This window comes from Cornus florida, unplaced genomic scaffold, assembly GCF_030987335.1.
Source record: "Cornus florida cultivar Cherokee Brave unplaced genomic scaffold, ASM3098733v1 CherokeeBrave_3.0.0_Hap2_Chr04, whole genome shotgun sequence".
In the NCBI taxonomy this organism is placed as follows: domain Eukaryota; kingdom Viridiplantae; phylum Streptophyta; class Magnoliopsida; order Cornales; family Cornaceae; genus Cornus; species Cornus florida.
The window spans coordinates 32363110-32383482 of record NW_026775574.1 but is presented as its reverse complement, the minus strand read 5'-3'; the positions used below and the strand labels follow the sequence as shown (position 1 = coordinate 32383482).

Below are 20373 nucleotides of genomic sequence, written 5' to 3'. Positions count from 1 at the left end.
TAGTGATTTCAGTAAGAGAGTGCTGCCCAAAATTTTTCAGGACCATCCTTATTCCTCTTTCTCTTTACTTTATTTCCTATCCCATTTACACTTGCATGTCCACTATGCACTATTATTATCCCCTTTTGTTATCTGATGAGCTTTTATCCCAGTGCCATCTTTTCAAGACCGCAATCAATCCCAAGTTTGGGGATTATACCAACCACTTCGGATACTTGTATCTCGACCATTCTTTGCCTTAGCTGCACTGGTATACTCTTTCCTTTTGTTCTCTTTGCACATTGAGGACACTGTGCCATTTAAGTTTGGGGGTAATGGGTGTTATTTGCAATCTTTGTTTTCAATTCAAAATTTTGAGCACGAGTTGTGTATTTGAGGGATTTTCTATGATTGATCTATGACTAGCTATGATTTTGATCTTTTGAGGACTATATTGCTTAAAATTTAAAAATTACTTGACTTGAGAGTCCAATACTCCTTGTATGCCCTATGGATGCTGTTGACCTTGAATCAAAGGTTTTTGATGATCATAATTCATTAATGATGTTCTATGATTACTAATGTCTTCTTGAGTGAAATTACAGAGCAAAGCAGTGGCAGTAGCAGCAGCAGCAGATGATCCAGCAGACCCACCAGCCGCTGCGGATGCATATATGGATATAGATCTGGAACGGGAGCCTCTAGCAGAGTCACCACATCACTCTCCGGTAGGGTCGCCATTACATTCTCAGGAGCAGAGTCAAGATATACCTCAATTTCATGATCCAGTCATCCCTGATGCTCTAGTCCAGACACCCATCCTAGAAAAGCGTATCCAGACATTGGAGGATGCGGTTGTCTCTCTCCGAGCAGACGTGACTACTATCCGCTCAGATATATTGACTGTGCTACAGGGTATTTCCAGAGATATCCAAGGATCACGCCCCGCCAGACCGACTTCCTCTGCTTGATCTCTATCTCTCTTTCCTCATTTTATATACCTATGATGTTTGACTATTATTCTAATACTGTTACTATATTTTTGCAGCCTGTCTGTTAGCCCAGATCCTGTAATGTACCTTATACTATTTTTATTTTCTTTATCCTATGCATAATATTTTTGGATGTCTAGTTATTTTATTGATATATTTAACTGTGATTGACTCCATTATCAGGTACCTTCTAGTGATTTCAGTAAGAGAGTGCTGCCCAAAATTTTTCAGGACCATCCTTATTCCTCTTTCTCTTTACTTTATTTCCTATCCCATTTACACTTGCATGTCCACTATGCACTATTATTATCCCCTTTTGTTATCTGATGAGCTTTTATCCCAGTGCCATCTTTTCAAGACCGCAATCAATCCCAAGTTTGGGGATTATACCAACCACTTCGGATACTTGTATCTCGACCATTCTTTGCCTTAGCTGCACTGGTATACTCTTTCCTTTTGTTCTCTTTGCACATTGAGGACACTGTGCCATTTAAGTTTGGGGGTAATGGGTGTTATTTGCAATCTTTGTTTTCAATTCAAAATTTTGAGCACGAGTTGTGTATTTGAGGGATTTTCTATGATTGATCTATGACTAGCTATGATTTTGATCTTTTGAGGACTATATTGCTTAAAATTTAAAAATTACTTGACTTGAGAGTCCAATACTCCTTGTATGCCCTATGGATGCTGTTGACCTTGAATCAAAGGTTTTTGATGATCATAATTCATTAATGATGTTCTATGATTACTAATGTCTTCTTGAGTGAAATTACAGAGCAAAGCATTCATCAAAACAAGCACTACAATACAAGGACAAATCTGAAGAAGCAACACCAAGGCATGAGCAAAGGACCCAGCAATCAAAATTCAAAGTCAAGTCATCAGAAGATATCAAAATGGGGTTAGCTAGGTTGGTGAGATTCTTAGGAAGCTTTGTTAAAGTGTATATGAATATCTTGAAGTTCAACCTCTTCAACATTATGCGTATCATCTCAATCACCATGACTAAGGAACAAAGGACCTAAGCATATCCTTATCTGAAAATGTAAATCCATTTCGGTCTACCGAAATGAGAAGCACTTGTATATCAGTCTACCGAAATGAACCAAGAGTTAGGATCAAAGCTTTAAGTTATTTCGGTCTACCGAAATAAATCATCATTTCATTTTAGTCTACCGAAAAGAATATACAAATCCAACTAATAGTTATTTCGGTCGACCGAAATAACTAAGAGTTCACTTCGGTCTACCGAAATAGATATACCGAGAGGGTGAAGTTCAATCCTAAAACTATTTCGGTCGACCGAAATAAACATGGGTTCCTCTCCGGTCTACCGAAGCTAAAGTACTGAGAAGGGTGTCCAAACAGAAAACCATTTCGGATGACCGAAACTTAAGGGAGTTTCACTTCGGTCGACCGAAGCTGCGCATTTCAAACTTCTAATGGGCATTTCTGTCTTGGGGTGTGTGTCCAACAGCTAGAAAAGTATCAGACATCATCTGAATGTGTATATAATGACTGAATAACTTCATAAATGAAAGAAGATTTCATTGAAAAAGATCAACTAGCAATCAAAGCCTTTTATCATCATTTCATACACATCATATATCATAAAAGAGAGTTAAGCTTCAAGTTATTTATATATACTCTAAAGTGAGCTATATCTTGTACTTCAGATCTGAAAAAGAGATCATCTTGTACTTCATCTATATATTTCAAAAACTTGTAAGAGCTGGTGTGGCTCAAGGAAGACTAAGAGAAGGTGTATCTCTTAGCACTTAGAAGCTAGAAGGTGCTTCTTGTAAAAGGTTTGCTCTCCACCCGCAAAGAGAAGCCTTAGTGAATTGGGAAGTCTCAAGAGGGGTCTTAAGCCGAGGAGTAGGAGTTTCTAAACCTCGCTAAAATCGCTGAGTACATGTTTGCAACTTCTATCTTTATCTCTCATATTTATTGCTTCATGTATGTCTTGATATACCTCTTCATAAATATTGACAATTAATGCTTAAATTCAGTTTGCATTATTCAATATTTGCCAAAGAAGTTAAGTTTAACTTTAGTTGATAAATCAATATTAAAAAATTGACCTTAGTTTGCTTAGACTCTATTCACACCCCCCCCCCCTTCTCTAGAGTCTATACTTGGGCAACAATTGCTATCAGAGCTTGGTCTCTATTGAAATAACTTAAGTGTTTTAGAGATCGATCATGGCAAACTTAAATGGTCACCTTCTTCAAGAAGGTCAATCCAACACTAGACCTCCTTGGTTCGATGGAACAAATTATGGGTATTAGAAAAATAAAATGATAGACTTCCTCCAATCCATGGACTACCAAATTTGGTTGGTTATCGTTAATGGACCTTTTGTTCCAATGAAAGGATTTGGTGCTGAAAGAGTCCGTAAGACTGAAGCTGAATGGAACACCGAAGATTATAAACTTATCTCCTTGAATGCTAAAGCCAAAATCAATCTTAATTGTGCTATAAGTCCTAATGAATATAATAGAGTCTCTACCTGTACCACAGCTAAAGAAATCTGGGATAAACTCCAGATTACCTATGAAGGGACATCACAAGTTAAGGAATCCAAAATTGACATCCTTATGCATCAATATGAACTGTTTCGCATGAATGAAAATGAGTCTATTAGTACAATGTTTGTGAGATTTACTGACATTATTAATGGCTTAAAACACCTTGGCAGAACTATGACTAATTCTGATCTTACAAGGAAAATTCTTAGAAGCTTACCTGAAAAATGGGATGCTAAGGCAACTGCAATCAAAGAAGCTCATAACCTCAATACACTTGAGCTGGATGAACTTCTCGGTTCTCTTCTCACATGGGAGATCACTCTAAAAGATAGAGAAGGAGATCATCATCGAAAGAAAGAAATTTCTCTAAAAGCCTTTCAATTTGAAAAGGAAGTTTCCAACAACGAAAGTGAAAATGATGATCTAGCCCTTATTACTCAATCCTTTAAAAGATTTCTTAATAGGAAGAAATTCAACAAGGGAAGGTTCAAAAAGGGAGAATCCTCTAATGAGCAAGGCAAATGTGACTCCCCCACCTAATTTCATTGTGGAAAACTGGGACACTTTAAAGCTGATTGCTATGCCTACAAGGAGGAAAAGAAAAAGAAAAGAGCAATGCAAGCCACTTGGGAAGAATGGATCCGAAAGTGATGAGGAAAAAGTCATTCTTTGTCTCAAGGCGAGTAGGGATGAGGTAAATTCTAATTCTGACTCCTCTTCCGAAAATGAAATTACTTATGATGATTTAGTTGATGCATATAATGGTTTACTTAATGGCTTCAAAGAATTGCATTATGAACTAGGTAAAATGGTAAAAAAATGTGCTTCTCAAATAAGAGAAAAACTTATCCTTGAAAACAAACTTCAAACTCTTCTAAATGAAAATGAGTGCTTGAAAAAGGAATGTATTTCACTTAGAGAAATAGGACCACCTGAACTCATATCTGAAAATGAATCTTTGAAGTTAATCATTGAAGACCAAATTGACAGTCTAGCTAAGTTCACTCAAGGTACCAAAAATCTAGAACTTATGTTAGGTGCTCAAAGAGGTGTCTTTAATAAAAATGGATTAGGATATGACCCTTTTGACAAGAAAGCATGTCTATTGAATAAAAGAGAGTCCTTGGCTAATTACTTTGTCAAGAGCAAGAACAAAAATTCTAAATGTAATTATTGTAAAAGAATGGGTCATCTTATTCAAGAGTGCTCAAAGAGAAAGCCTAAATTCATAAAGAAGTGGGTTCTTAAAGGAACATATATGCTCTTAGCTAACTCCCATGGACCCAACAAGATTTGGGTACCAAGTGAAAATATTTGAAATCTCTTTTGTAGGATGGTTTCAAAGTCTCCACGTCTTCCAAAGACAAATGGTTTCTTGATAGCGGATGCTCAAGACATATGACGGGTGACCGTGCAAAATTCTCCTCTCTAGAAGCATACAATGGAGGAAGCGTAACATTTAGAGATAATTCTAAAGGCAAGGTAATTAGCATTGGGATTATAGGTATTTCTCCTTCTTTGTCAATTGAACATGTCTTACTTGTTGAGGGTTTAAAGCATAATCTATTTAGTGTTAGTCAACTTTGTGATAATGGTTTTGATGTAACTTTTAAATCGGATAAATGCATTGTTAAAAGAAATGAATCTCAAATATTTTGTGCTCCTAGAAGTGGTAATGTATATACTTTGCTCTTAGGTGAACTTCAAGAACAAGATGTTAAATGTTTCATGTCATCCAATGAACATAGTTGGTTGTGGCATAGGAGGTTAAGTCATGCTAGCATAGATTTAATCTCAAGATTGTCTAAAAATGATCTAGTCAAAGGTCTCTCTAAGATAAACTTTTCAAAAGACAAACCGTGTAGTGCTTGCCAAATCGGTAAACAAATCAAGTCCTCCTTCAAAAGGAAAAAGGATATAACCTCTTCAAAACCACTTGAATTCCACATGGATCTTTTTGGACCGGAGAAAATTGCTAGTCTTGGTGGTAAACTCTATTTCTTTGTGATCGTAGATGACTACTCTAGATTCACTTGGGTATTCTTTCTTGCACGCAAAAATGAGGCTCATTCAATTCTTTCAAAATTTTGCAAAAAGGTTGAAAATGGAAAGGAATGTAAAATTAAAACCATTAGAAGTGATAGGGGTATAGAGTTTGACAATCAAGACGTTAAAAGATTTTGCGATGAAAATGGCTACAATCATAATCTTTCGGCACCTAGAAGTCCCCAACAAAACGGTGTGGTTGAAAGGAAAAATAGATCTCTTCAAGAAAAGGCTAGGACCATGCTAAATGAACACAAATCTCCTAGATCTTTATGGGCCGAAGCCGTAAATACTTCATGCTATGTTATAAATAGAGTTGTTATTAGAAAGATTCTCAACAAAACACCCTATGAGTTATGGAACAAAAGAAAACCTAATATAGGCTATTCAAAGTGTTTGGGTGTAAATGCTTTGTCCTCAATGATAAGGATAATCTAGGAAAGTTTGATGCCAAATCCGATGAAGGCATTTTTCTTGGATATTCCTCTAGAAGTAAAGCATATAGAGTTTATAACAAGAGGACCCTAGTTGTGGTTGAATCGATACATGTTGTGTTTGATGAATCCTCAACCTCTCCCACAAAAAATGTGATGGATAATGATGAAGAAGTTGAACTTGAAAAGGGATACCAATGAACTTGATACAAATAGGTCCCCTATAGAGCTTGAGAGGAGTATCAATGATCTCAACTTAAATAAGTCTTATTGATATCTATCAAAGTTCTAATTCAAGTAATGATACCTCTCTAAATAGAGCTACTCCAAATGAATGGAAGTTAGTTCATAATCATCCCATTGACCAAGTTATTGGTGATCCATCCAAAAGCGTTAGCACAAGGTCACAATTAAGAAATGTATGCAATTTTGTGGTATTCGTTTCTCAATTCGAACCTAAAAATATACATGAGGCTGAAAATGATGAATCTTGGCTTTTAGCAATGCAAGAAGAACTCACACAATTCAAAAGAAACAAGGTTTGGAATCTTGTCCCTAGACCTCAAAATAAAACAATTATTGGCACAAAATGGGTTTTTAGGAACAAAAAGGATGAGTCGGGAACCATTGTTAGGAACAAGGCTAAACTTGTTGCAAAAGGCTATAATCAAGAAAAAGGCATAGACTATGAAGAAACCTTTGCTCCCGTTGCTAGACTAGAAGTTATACGAATGCTACTTGCTTTTGCATCCCACAAAAATTTCAAATTATTTCAAATGGATGTAAAAAGTGCCTTCTTAAATGGTGTTATAAAAGAAGAAGTTTATGTTGATTAACCACCGGGCTTTAAAAGCTATGATGATCCAAACCATGTTTATAAATTAACTAAAGCTTTATATGGTTTAAAACAAGCTCCTAGAGCTTGGTATGAAAGACTTAGTGGATTTCTACTTTCAAACGGGTTCGGTAGAGGTAAAATTGATAATACTCTTTTTACCAAAATCATTGATGGAAACTTGTTGATCATTCAAATCTACGTTGACAACATTATTTTTGGATCAACAAATGACCTTTTAAGTAAAGAGTTTGCCACCTCAATGCAAAACGAGTTTGAAATGAGCATGATGGGTGAACTCAACTTCTTCTTAGGGCTGCAAATCAAACAAACTCTTGATGAAATTTTCATTTCCCAATCAAAGTATACCAAAGATTTGCTAAAGAAATTTGGCTCAGAAGAAGCCAAACATGCTAAAACTCCCATGAGTCCTACCTTAAAACTTGATAAGGATGAGAAAGGCAAGGAAGTTGATATTAAGAAATATAGAGGAATGATCGGAAGTCTTCTATATTTAACGGCTAGTAGGCCGGACATTATGTTTAGCGTGTGCTTATGTGCTAGGTTTCAATCTTACCCTAAGGAAACTCACTTGAATGTTGTTAAACGTATCTTTAAATACTTGAATGGCACTATCAATCTAGGTTTGTGGTATCCTAGGCACACATCCTTTGAATTCGTAGGATTTACAGATGCTGATTTTGCTGGCTGTAAAGTTAACAGAAAAAGTACAAGCAGCGCATGTCACTTTATAAGTTAATCTCTTGTATCTTGGTCTTGCAAAAAACAAAACTCGGTTGCATTATCAACTGCTAAAGATGAATATGTTGCTGCTGGCAGTTGTTGTGCACAAATTCTTTACATCAAACAACAACTGGAAGACTTTGGTTTATTTTTTGACAAAATCCCAATCAAATATGATAATACCAGCATTATTTGCATATCAAAGAATCCCATTCAGCACTCTAAAACAAAGCATATTGAGATTAAATATCATTTCCTACGTGATCATGTTTCAAAAGGTGACATTGAATTGATGTTCATTAACACCGAGAATCAATTAGCGGATATTCTCACGAAGACACTTCAAGAAGACAAATTTTGTACACTTCGTCGAGAAATCGGAATGGCTATAAAAAGTGAAATTCATAACAGCTGCTAATCCTCAAAATCAACACTTAAAATTTTGCTCTCAGGATCAGCATTTTGGTAGACCGAAATAAGAATGAGGTCGACCGATGAAGCCATTTCGGTCAACCGAACCTTCGGGCCCCATCACATATGGCCCATCTTTGAATGTTAAAGACCCGCGAATCTCATTCTTACCTTCAAACCTCAAAACCATATCTCTCTCGCTCCTTGAGGCGCCTCTCATCGTGCAAAACTTCCGCGATTTTCCTCCTTCATCCTCTCATGCGAATCTCTCACTATTTCTCAAGGTAAAATACACTTTGAACTCTCTCATCTTTTCGTCATATTCTCTCCTAAGTTTAATCATCTCTGATTATCATCTACTTAAAGGTCTCATCTACTGAGATTATTAAAACTCCTTTGCTTCATTCTAAGTTAGAAGTGTTTTCCTTCAGTCAATATCATCTTGTTGCATCACTATAAGATAGATTGTGTTGCTTTTAGTTCTGTCATCACCTCACATACACTCAAATCTATTAACATAAATTAATGGCACTTAGAAAAAATTCTTCTAAATCTGATAAAGAGAAAAGATCTAAGCTCACACATGACACTGAAGCTGGAGGGTCTAACCCCTCAAATCCTGTTCCTTCCGACCCTTACCCTGCCCCAGCTATGCGTCTATTCCGTGAGCCTGAGTTTAAAGAAGTCTACGAAACCAAGTTTCTCCACAAAATAGTTGAAAAAGGAAAATTTTTTGAGGAACATGACACTGAGGAACTCATCACACATACCTTTTTCTCTCTTTGAAGCCATAGGGTTAGGTGAATTCGTGTCTATCAAAGTTCCTATCTACCCCAAATTGGTTAGGCTATTCTATACTCATCTTCAGAGGGTCGTACGAAAGAACACCTTTCTTTCATTCGTTGTAGGTACCAAGATCAGACTCCCTCTGTCAGCCATTCGTCACATTCTAAACCTTCCTCATGGAGATATCACCTACGACACTGCCTATAACTGGTATAACGGGGAAGGGTTTGACCCTTACCAAGCCGTTCAACAAATAAGCCAATTTCCTACCAACAATATAGACAAAATCTATGCAAGTCAATTGACGGTACAAGCCCGTCTCATTTATCATGTCATCATCCATTGCATCCTTCCTAAATCTGGTGGCCTCTCCAATGTCTCATTCATGGAGGCATTTCTTATCTGGTGTGTTCTAAATGGCAAGAAATTCGATCTCACTTTTCTCATCTTTCATCATATGATCGATTACGCCAAGAAAGAAAAAACTCACCTCTTCTATGCTATGCCGCTTACCCTAATCTTCTGAGTATTAAAAGTGTGAATAGAAGGCAAGGATAAAAAGGAGCTCACTAACCTCTACAGAATCGACCGAGAATTGCTAAGTCGAATGGGTCTCAAAAAATCCGCACACAATATTTGGTGTGATCCCAAACACGGAGATCCAGTGTATAAGGGCCATGATATTAATATGGCTGAACCTCAGGCAGAAAAGGTTGCAGGAGATAGAAATAAAGAAAGGGAAGTAGAACAAGTTGAGGTTGAAGAAGAAGAAGAGGAAGAACAAGAATCCATGCATATCCCTCCCTCCAACGAACGGTCCATCCGTGAGCTTCTACTTGAGAATCTTGCTCTCTCTAAAAAACAAATTGCCCTCGGCAAAGAGAACAAGGAACACATTCTCGACCTGCGCCTTCGACTAGAGGAAATAGCAAATGAAGTCGATCTCGTGAAGAAAGACCTTGCCAATCTCCGTGTCACGGGACTTCCTCACTTTTGATGATCTCATACCCCCCGCCCCCCCCCCCCCCCTTATCCTTTTTATGAATGCCAAAGGGGGAGAATTTGATGTGTTATTGGTGGTTGATATGGTTGATGTTGTTATTGGTAGTTGATGTTGGTGTGACTTTTGTGTCTATTGAAAAACTGATAAAGTTGCTAATGTAGGTTGTGGATGGTAATGCTGATTGTAGTTGTAATTAAAACATTGGTTATAGTGGTCATTGGGGAATAGATGATGTATCTTGACCTTAAATTTGTGAATCAATGAAAATACATATTTTTGGCAATTAAAATCTATATGCTTTCATGCCTTCAATTCCTTCATGATTTGTTGTATGCCTGAAATATGTTATGCTTTCACTTCTAATGATGGTTAAATGATTGCACAAAGAAAGGGGGAGTTTTGTAAATCTCTTATTCATCAAGACTATGCACATTGATAGGGGGAGAATCACTCACATACATTTTCTCATTTAACGAACACATCAATGAATTGTCATTATCAAAAAGGGGGAGATTGTTGACCTTGAATCAAAGGTTTTTGATGATCATAATTCATTAATGATGTTCTATGATTACTAATGTCTTCTTGAGTGAAATTACAGAGCAAAGCATTCATCAAAACAAGCATTACAATATAAGGACAAATCTGAAGAAGGAATACCAAGGCATGAACAAAGGACCAAGCAATCAAAATTCAAAGTCAAGTCATCAGAAGATATCAAAATGGGGTTAGCTAGGTTGGTGAGTTTATTAGGAAGCTTTGTTAAAGTGTATATGAATATCTTAAAGTTCAAACTCTTCAACATTATGCATATCATCTCAATCACCATGACTAAGGAACAAAGGACCTAAGCATATCCTTATCTGAAAATGTGAATCCATTTCGGTCTACCGAAATGAGAAGCACTTGTATATCAGTCTACCGAAATGAACCAAGAGTTAGGATCAAAGCTTCAAGTTATTTCGGTCTGCCGAAATAAATCATCATTTCATTTCGGTCTACCAAAATGAATATACAGATCCAACTAATAGTTATTTCGGTCGACCGAAATAACTAAGAGTTCACTTCGGTCTACCGAAATAGATATACCGAGAGGGTGAAGTTCAATCCGGAAACTATTTCGGTCGACCGAAATAAACATGGGTTCCTCTTCGGTCTACCGAAGCTAAAGTACTAAGAAGGGTGTCCAAACATAAAACCATTTCGAATGACCGAAACTCAAGGGAGTTTCACTTCAGTTGACCGAAGCTGCGCATTTCAAAATTCTAATGGGCATTTCTGTCTTGGGGTGTGTGTCCAACAGCTAGAAAAGTATTAGACATCATCTGAATGTGTATATAATGACTGAATAACTTCATAAATGAAAGAAGATTTCATTGAAAAAGATCAACTAGCAATCAAAGCTTTTTATCATCATTTCATACACATCATATATCATAAAAGAGAGTTGAGCTTCAAGTTATTTATATATACTCTAGAGTGAGCTATATCTTGTACTTCAGATCTAAAAGAGAGATCATCTTGTACTTCATCTATATATTTCAAAAACTTGTAAGAGCTGGTGTGGCTCAAGGAAGACTAAGAGAAGGTGTATCTCTTAGCACTTAGAAGCTAGAAGGTGCTTCTTGTAAAAGGTTTTCTCTCCACCCGCAAGGAGAAGCCTTAGTGAATTGGGAAGTCTCAAGAGGGGTCTTGAGCCGAGGAGTAGGAGTTTTCGAACCTCGCTAAAATCACTGAGTACATGTTTGCAACTTCTATCTTTATCTCTCATATTTATTGCTTCATGTATGTCTTGATATGCCTCTTCATAAATATTGACAATTAATGCTTAAATTCAGTTTGCATCATTTAATATTTGTCAAAGAAGTTAAGTTTAACTTTAGTTGATAAATCAATATTGAAAAATTGACCTTAGTTTGCTTAGACTCTATTCACCCCCCTCCCCCTCTAGAGTCTATACTTGGGCAACAGATGCCATTTAGGAGTAAATTGTTTGAAAGATTGATATCTTGCTTGCACTTGTGGTCCACATCATCCTGATTTTGTGATTATTTTGAGATTCACTTTAGGATTCTACACTAGCACAGGCGCACACTAGCATTCATTTGTGGGGTAAATGCTTAGTTGATTATTGATTTGGTTATATCCCAACTGAGCTAGTAGTGCATTAAAAGTTTTCATTCTTGATAAATGTTAATAACAACCCCTTTTCACTAAGTAACCGGGATTCTAGCCTCAACAAGTACTATATTTCTCCCGCCGAAAGGTGGAGGGCCCAAACTCTAGGTTAATAATTGAACTTGTTAAAAAAAAAGAAAAAAAAAAAAAGAGATAGAGAAAAAGAAAAAGTTGCAAAAGTAATAAAAAGTGAGGACTTCTCCCAAAGGTGAGAAGTGGGAAATAATTAGATAGAGGTTGTTTTGATTTGTAGCCTAGTTGATTTGAGCTTGTAAGTCCTTAGAGGTGTTTGAACACCTAATGCCTTAAAGCCGTCTGGTTTGGGAGTCATTGACCTAATGGGAGTCATTGACCTAACGTTTGACCTCATGGATCGCTAGAAAGCTTAATAGATCAACACATTACACTATGCTTCCATCTTTGATCCTTAGGGATATATATATAAAAATATATAAAAAATAAAAATATTGAGTGAAAAAAATAAGCGCACCTAGAACATTAAAGTTTTAATAAAAGGTCCATTCTTTGTCTTGATGATCGATACTAGATTTGTGCGCTAGTTTGAGGGTAAGGATGTGATCATTTCTTTAGTTGGCTTAGATAGCAACATACTTGATATCGGTCCACTCAAAAAGAATTCTAGAGTTGTTTTGATTTGCATGATCATTTTCTTGATGTGTGGAGGACCATATTTGTTTGCTTGATGTTGAGATTTTGGGAGATTGCTTGGAAATGGTTGAAAAATTACGTACTTGAGGTAGTTTTCTCCAAATGCTTTTTTGCAATATTGGTGCCTCTTTTGTGAGAATGAACTTAATGTTTATGGGTATCATTTTTGGAAACCGTCACGAGACTTCACTCATCCACTAGGGGTAACCTAGGGGTTTAAAAGGCTTGCTGCATATGCTAAATGCAATCGTGTTCCCTACGAAAGTGGCATTATCCTTTTATTGTTTTCTAAATTATAGTTGGATAGATGTCCATTTCATTCCTTTACTTTGTAGTTCATTGCTAGGAACTAGCAATATTTAACTGAACAAGTTTCAAAACATCTTTTAGCCATATACGAACATCCATAACATGCTAAATCGAAGGGAAACTTGAAACATGCTCTCATGCATGAAATTTGCATGAAAAATTTCATAAATGATCCAAAAATAGTTCAAAAGTTGAAATCTATGTGTTTTACGAGATGTGATCATGCACGCATGCGTAAAACAATAAAGCAGACGCGCTATAATGGCCTACGGCCTCATAGCATGTCATGTACAAAATATGACCCTTCAATTCAAGAAATCCCATGTATCCCATAAGCAACTAAGAAGATATAAAGCATACATGTCATATAAAATGTCTTTGTCCCTTGGCCTCATTATATACACCTTCATAGGGTAACGAAAGGTGCACTTGAGTGCATGTTACATAGGTTGAATAATAAATACAAGTTTGATACATTGAACCAAAAAGGAAGCATGATATGCTAACAAGTGCATACCTATTATAACAAAAATGCTCCAAGTAGTCAAGCAAGCCTAAGAGTGTTGTGCATCCCACAATAATGCTTCTTTACCTGAAAAATAATCCGGTAACTTTGGGGTGAGTAAACAAGTTTACTCGTAGGGAATGAGCATGCAAAACCTAACTTTATACAACTTACGATTCAATGTAAATCAATTCATAATGTTTAACCGACATTGGAACTTCCAACACAATGCAACAAGATGTAAACTTACAAAGTTATCAACTTGGAATTTAAAATGCGAAATCAAACCAAAGTGGATACTTGAACATCACACCGGATCAGACCGACAACATAGTTACCTTAGGGTTACTAGTCCACGGGTAACCTCCCTATGTGCGCACTAAACTTGTAGAGGGACAATCCCCCGTACTAGAACCATGCCCTAGCCTTAGTCATAACAACGACGTCCCAAGTTTCCAAAATCAACAATTTATGCAACAACGTATATATATTAGCATAAACATATATACACAATGTAATACTATTTACTAAGCACAAACCAATTTTGGAAACACAATGCATGCCCTATGTTCACAACTATAATGGCATAAAGAATGTTGAATCATCATTATACAACTTGTTACATTCTAGAACAATGTTAGCCCACATTAAGAACATAATCTCACAATTGTGATACTAGTCTAAAATCATGGTTTAACTAGGCAAACCACAAAATACATACTCAAATCACTACTACTAAAAGGATGGAAATTAATTAAATAAAATACTTAATTCCTCTAGATTTTCATTTCCCATCCACACATGCTCTATTTAATATATGTTAAGGAACCTATCATGATTATTGCATATATTGCTCCAAAACTTGATTTAAATTATAAGAACATATAAATGAAAATTAATTAAATTAATCCATTACTTTCTCTAGATTTTAAAACAATCCTAAATGACTTCAAGTTAATATATGTTATACATCAAGTTATGGCCTTTGCAAAAATCATATCCTAGCTTAATTTCATGCAAGGTACCATTAACTACCAACTTAGAAATGTAGATTAAAGGCATGTATTCAATCTATACTAAATTAAAAAGGCATACAAAATATCAAAAACATAGTTTAAATCACCCCCTGCCTAAATAGAGAATTGAATCTCTAAAAACCAAAGTAAACCATGCTTTAAATGAAAAACCAAACTAGGGTTTTGTAGAGGAGAGTGAGAGGAAACAAAAATATTCCAAGCTTAAGTGTCTTAGGTGAGTGGAAGGAGGCCAAAAATGAAGTCAAAGCCTTGAGTCAAGCTTTTCCTTCAATGGAGGCTAAGTTAGGGTTTGAGAATAAAGTGCTGAGGAAGATGAAATAATATGTGGTGAGTGGAGGATTTAGCATTCCTCCGCTCACTATGTGAGTATACACCATGGTCTTCACACACACATAGTGTAAGACCTAAAATGAACCCTACATTTGTCATTAATCCATGGCCTTTCCTACACTAAATCCCTAGCCTACACTTGTCATTAATCCATGCCAATAAGTGCTCCAATCCTAGGCCAACAAATGGGTAAATCTCCACCCTCCATGTGTCAAAAGATTAAGCTTCCAAGTGGTTCCACCAAAATGTTAACAAGTGGTTACATAGGAGTGTGACACTTATCACACTTTCCAAAAATTGCAAACATGGTCATTTTCCAAAATATCTTCCAAATTAAATTGCAAAATGGTCCCTCTGACGATAAATAATTACTTTATTTAATTACACTAAAACCCCATAAGCTTTAAATGGAAAACCAAACTAGGGTTTTGTAGAGGAGAGTAAGAGGAAGCAAAAGTATTCCAAGCTTAAGGGTCTTAGGTGAGTGGAAGGAGGCCAAAAATGAAATCAAAGCCTTGAGTCAAGTTTTTCCTTCAGTGGAGGCTAAGTTAGGGTTTGAGAACAAAGTGGTGAGGAAAATGAAATAATATATGGTGAGTGGAGGATTTAGCATTCCTCCACTCACTATGTGAGTATACACCATGGTCTTCACACACACATAGTGTAAAACCTAAAATGAACCCTACACTTGTCATTAATTCATGGCCTTTCATACACTAAATCCCTAGCCTACACTTGTCATTAATCCATGCCAACAAGTGCTCCAATCATAGGCTGACAAATGGGTGAATCTCCACCCTCCATATGTCAAGAGATTAAGCTTCCAAGTGGTTCCACCAAAATGTCAACAAGTGGTTCTATAGGAGTGTGACACTTGTCACATTTTCCAAATATTACAAAAATGTCCTTTTTCAAAATATCTTCCAAATTAAATTATAAAATGGTCCCTGAGATGATAAATAATTTATTTATTTAATTACACTAAAACCCACAAGTTAAGAATATTACCAAAAAGTTATGCATCCAAACCTTTTACAAGAAAGGTAAACACTTAGTATGCTTTTCTACAAAAGTAAAAATGTAGATACCATGGAAATTAAATATTATGGATGTATGCAAAGCCAGAGTCAAATATGAGCACAAGAAGGTTACGCAAGGAAAAATGGTAACCAAGAAAAAGACAAAATAGGGAAAAGATGATGTGACGGCCCAAGTTTTTCAACCCGATGCATTAGTGATAACCCGAAAATTAACTAGATAACGGATTCGAAATGCGGAAGCAAAAGATGAAACCATAATACTTTGAGATATAAATCATCTCTAAGACACCAACTGACATTCCATGAAGTCACGGAACTCAAGAAAAGCGAATGAGCAAACGAGAGTCAAAACGGGCTAAATCCATCAATTAAGGGCAAAATGGTCAATTCACAATTAAAAGGAAAAAAATGACTCTAAACAAGTCAAACAAGATGAATACAACCTAATCTAATCATTTTATAACATTCCAAGAGGTTCCAAGAACATTGGCCAAGAATCCCAAAAAATTGCCCTTTTCCCGGTTTAAACGAAAACAGACACTACCTCACTAAAATATGAATAACTCCCACTATGATTTGAATCTGAGAATGGAATAAGTACCATTGGAAATCTGACTCAAAATCCTTCAGTTTAGGCTCAAGAATCACCCCATTTGGATTAGAAACGAAGAAGTTATGACCCTTTGAAGTTGGAACTTCAGTGCTAAAACATAACAGAGAGGTTATGTGAATGCAAGCTATTTTGGTCGACCGAAATAGAGTTTTGGATGACCGAACTGGACATAATTTTGCTGAAAATATGTTTTCTGAGAGGAGGTTGTTTCGGTAGACCGAAATAGAGTTTGGGTCGACCGAAATGACCCTGAACAATGCAAAAGCCTACTGGAATGAGTGATTTAATATACAAAGAATTTTCCAAAAGCCATCGGTCGACCAAAATGGAGTTTCGAACGACTGAAACACCTCAAAAAGGTGCTATAAGACCTGCTATATGCCAAATGTGTTAAGGTTTAACCTATGCTTCAAATCCCTCATGAATTGGTTCAAAAATGAAAGTTTAAAACTGATTTTCAATAAGATTTGAGTATGTGAGCATGTCAACAACCTTTAAATGAATAAATGAATGTATTACAACAACTTATGGCCTTATACATGTCCATTACAAGAATTTCATATGCCAAACCTCCAAAGTTGTTTAAAATGCATTTTAAAGCAAAAGTTTGATACCAAATGAATACAAGTACAAAAGTAAACATACTTATAATGTTAAAAGTAAGTACTTAAGTATCTTTACACATCAAGGAAGTTACATTAGCTTCAAAAATACCATACACCCATGGTATGCAAAAATATAAACATCAAAAGTAAGACATGCTAAAAATTTGCATGTTAATATACAAAAACGCTTCAAATTGCTCATAAGCCCCTAAGGATGATGAGCATCCAAGAACATAGTCTCCTTACCTATAAAACAACCCAAACCATTAGGGTGAGTAATCAAGTTATTTGTAGAAAGAAACATATGCATATACCCTAAAGTTTCAATATCATTGCAAGATCAATATAGACGAATACAAGGGAGCATTCCACTTAATGTCTATGTTCAAGGTGTTCTAAGGGATCATCATAAGCTAACTTAAATGATTCTTTAATGTAATACCCCGATATTTTAAAGGTTTTATTAATTTGAATAAATTACTTTATTTTATTTTTAAATGATTTATCTGATTTAATTTGAATTAATTGCGTTTATTTTAATTTTTAATTGATTTGTTTTATTGAGTGCTTAGATTAATTGTTTTATTTTATTTATATTTCGTGAATTATTGATATGATGATTGTTGTGTGTGTACTTAATTATTGATTGAATTGTTGGTGTGTTGATTTTATTGGTTTGGTGTGACTTGGTTGTAATCTATTGTTTTGTTTATGTGCTTAGTGTAATTAGTTTTTATTTTTTTATTTTATTTAAGTATTTATTTAATTATTTGATTTATTTAAATTAATTGGATTTGAGCTTAAGAGAAGTTGGACCAAAAGATATGGTCTTGGGCTTATATGAAGCCTTATGGAAGGTATATATATATATATATATAACCAAAAGATATGATCAAAGATATGGTCTTGGGCTTGTATGAAGCCAAAAGATATGGTCTTGGGCTTGTATGAAGCCAAAAGATATGGTCAAAGATATGGTCTTGGGCTTGTATGAAGCCTTATGGAAGGTATATATATATATATACCTTCCATAAGGCTTCATACAAGCCCAAGACCATATCTTTGACCATATCTTTTGATTATATATATATATATATATATATATATATATATATATATATATAATTTAAATATTATTATTTTATTTGAAAGTCCTAGTTGGAATAGGAATATAATTTGGATTTTAATGTGTATAAATATACAAATAAGGCTTTAGGTTAAAAGTTTATACGTTAGAAAAATGGAGAGACAAAGAGAGAGAGAGAAAAGGAAAAGGCCGACAAAGAAGACGCTGAATCTGAGAAGGAGGAAGTTAGGATTGGAAGATCAAAGCTTGAAGCTTCGGTTTCGTTTCGAAACCTTCAGGCTAGTTTTCTCTATTTTTTCTCTTAGAATTCATAAGTTTTTCACCTTGAGTATCAAGACTTTAGATTTAAATTTATTAATTTAAATCATGATTAGAACGGATTAATCAAATACATTAAGTTAATTTTATTTGATTAAATTAGGATTTAATCAGAATAGTTGAAAGCATGAATTATTATTATTTAATATTTTTGGAGTTTTAAGGTTTAATTGTAATATATTGGTGTTGTCTATATTTTAAATCAATTTATAGGTTGATTTATGACCCAAGATGGTTATTTATGGTTTTCGGAATTTCTGGAATTTTTCTTAAATTTTCTGGAATTTTTTGAGATTTTTCTGCTATTTTTGGGAATTTATTAGACTTTGTTTTTCTATATTTATTGGAAATTCATATATATATTATTTATACATAGATACACCACCGTCTGTGAAGGAGTGCCTCAATAGGGATGTGATTCGGTGTGGGCGTGTGCATGGGAAGATGGTGTACCTACCAATCAGGGCCATTAGATTAGTTGAATTTATGTGGATTGATAGGGTGCATTGCGGTGCATGGAATGGTGGTAATATGCTGATCTGGACCATTAGATTATTTAAGTTTAGGTGGAATAATCCGGTGCATTGCGACACATGATAAAATGTTACACACCCTAATCTAGGCCATTGTATTAATTTAATATAAATAGAATGATTCGGTGCATTGTGATGTATGGAAAAGGGTACATATGTACATCTGGACCGTAGATGTGGTCAAGTCAACATAGGAATAATCTGGTGTAGATGAGCTCACAGCAACTGAAAACTCCAGCCAATCAGAACGTGCAATATACATGGAGACTTGGATCCGGTGCGTGGAAAGCGCGTGGGCGCGCGTGCTGATCCCTTTTGTGACACAAAATTAAAACGGTCATAACTCAATCATTTTAAATCGAAATTGGGTCATTCTTGAGCTCAAATTCAAGGATTTTTTGTCCTCTTTCCAATGGTACCAATTTCTTTATCAGATTCCCATCATACTAAGAGGTATTTACGTTTTAGTGAGACAGTATCAGAAAATTATTTACCGAGATGAAATTTTTATGGGAAACTATTTCTAACGATATTTAGTAGCATTTAAATTGCATAAATATAATTAAATTAATATATTGTTATGGAAGGAAGTGTGTGTGTGTGTGTATATATATATATATAATTATTTATATATGTGTATATATGATTTAATTGTTTAGAATAAGTACGGAAGAATATGTATATATATATATATATATATTGATATATATGTATATATATGATTTAAATAATCAAATATTATTATGGATGGTATTAGACATATTTAGATATTATATAATATATGTGTATGTATATATATATCAATTAAGATGATTATTATTATTATTTTTATTTAATATATCTGGAGAGGCTGGTTAACAAATTTGTGATGTGCTTATAATCTGCAGGAGATGTTTACGTATGAATTAACTTACTATTAAGTTTAAAGTTGATACATAGTTAAGTAGTAGGCATGGATGAGTTGTCATAGGCGTAAATATAGTGCCTAAGTATTTGTATGAATAAAATACATACATATGAAGTATGGATGAGTTGCTAGTTTAAAAGTATAAGATATATACTTATGGAGGCATTACTGAATTGCCAATGTATAAATAAATATACTTATGGAGGTATGGTTGAATTGCCAAAGTATAAATATATATACTTGAGGAGGCATGGTTGAGTTGCCAATATATAAATAAATTCATAATAGCATGGTTGAATTGCTAAAGCATAATTAAATTGCTATGTGTATTAGATGATTAAAATTTATCAATAGATACTGTATGTATAAGTTGGATTAGGATTAGATATTCTTAAATTAGAATAATCTAGTAGTGACATGTTAGTGTATTATTTCATATATATTAATAAAATAATATTGGTAGAGACATGGATGATTTGTC

The 20373-nt window shown here is 34.9% G+C and overlaps 1 protein-coding gene across 1 annotated transcript; it reads left to right on the top strand.

Annotated features, from left to right (window-relative positions):
- The first annotated feature begins 3292 nt into the window (after positions 1-3292).
- LOC132304892 (uncharacterized) lies at positions 3293-9755 on the top strand. The gene is made up of 4 exons (XM_059802592.1): positions 3293-3911; positions 3967-4313; positions 4835-4984; positions 9462-9755. Exons 1-4 carry the CDS (start codon positions 3293-3295, stop codon positions 9753-9755), a joined length of 1410 nt encoding a protein of 469 aa, XP_059658575.1.
- Positions 9756-20373: the final 10618 nt, after the last annotated feature.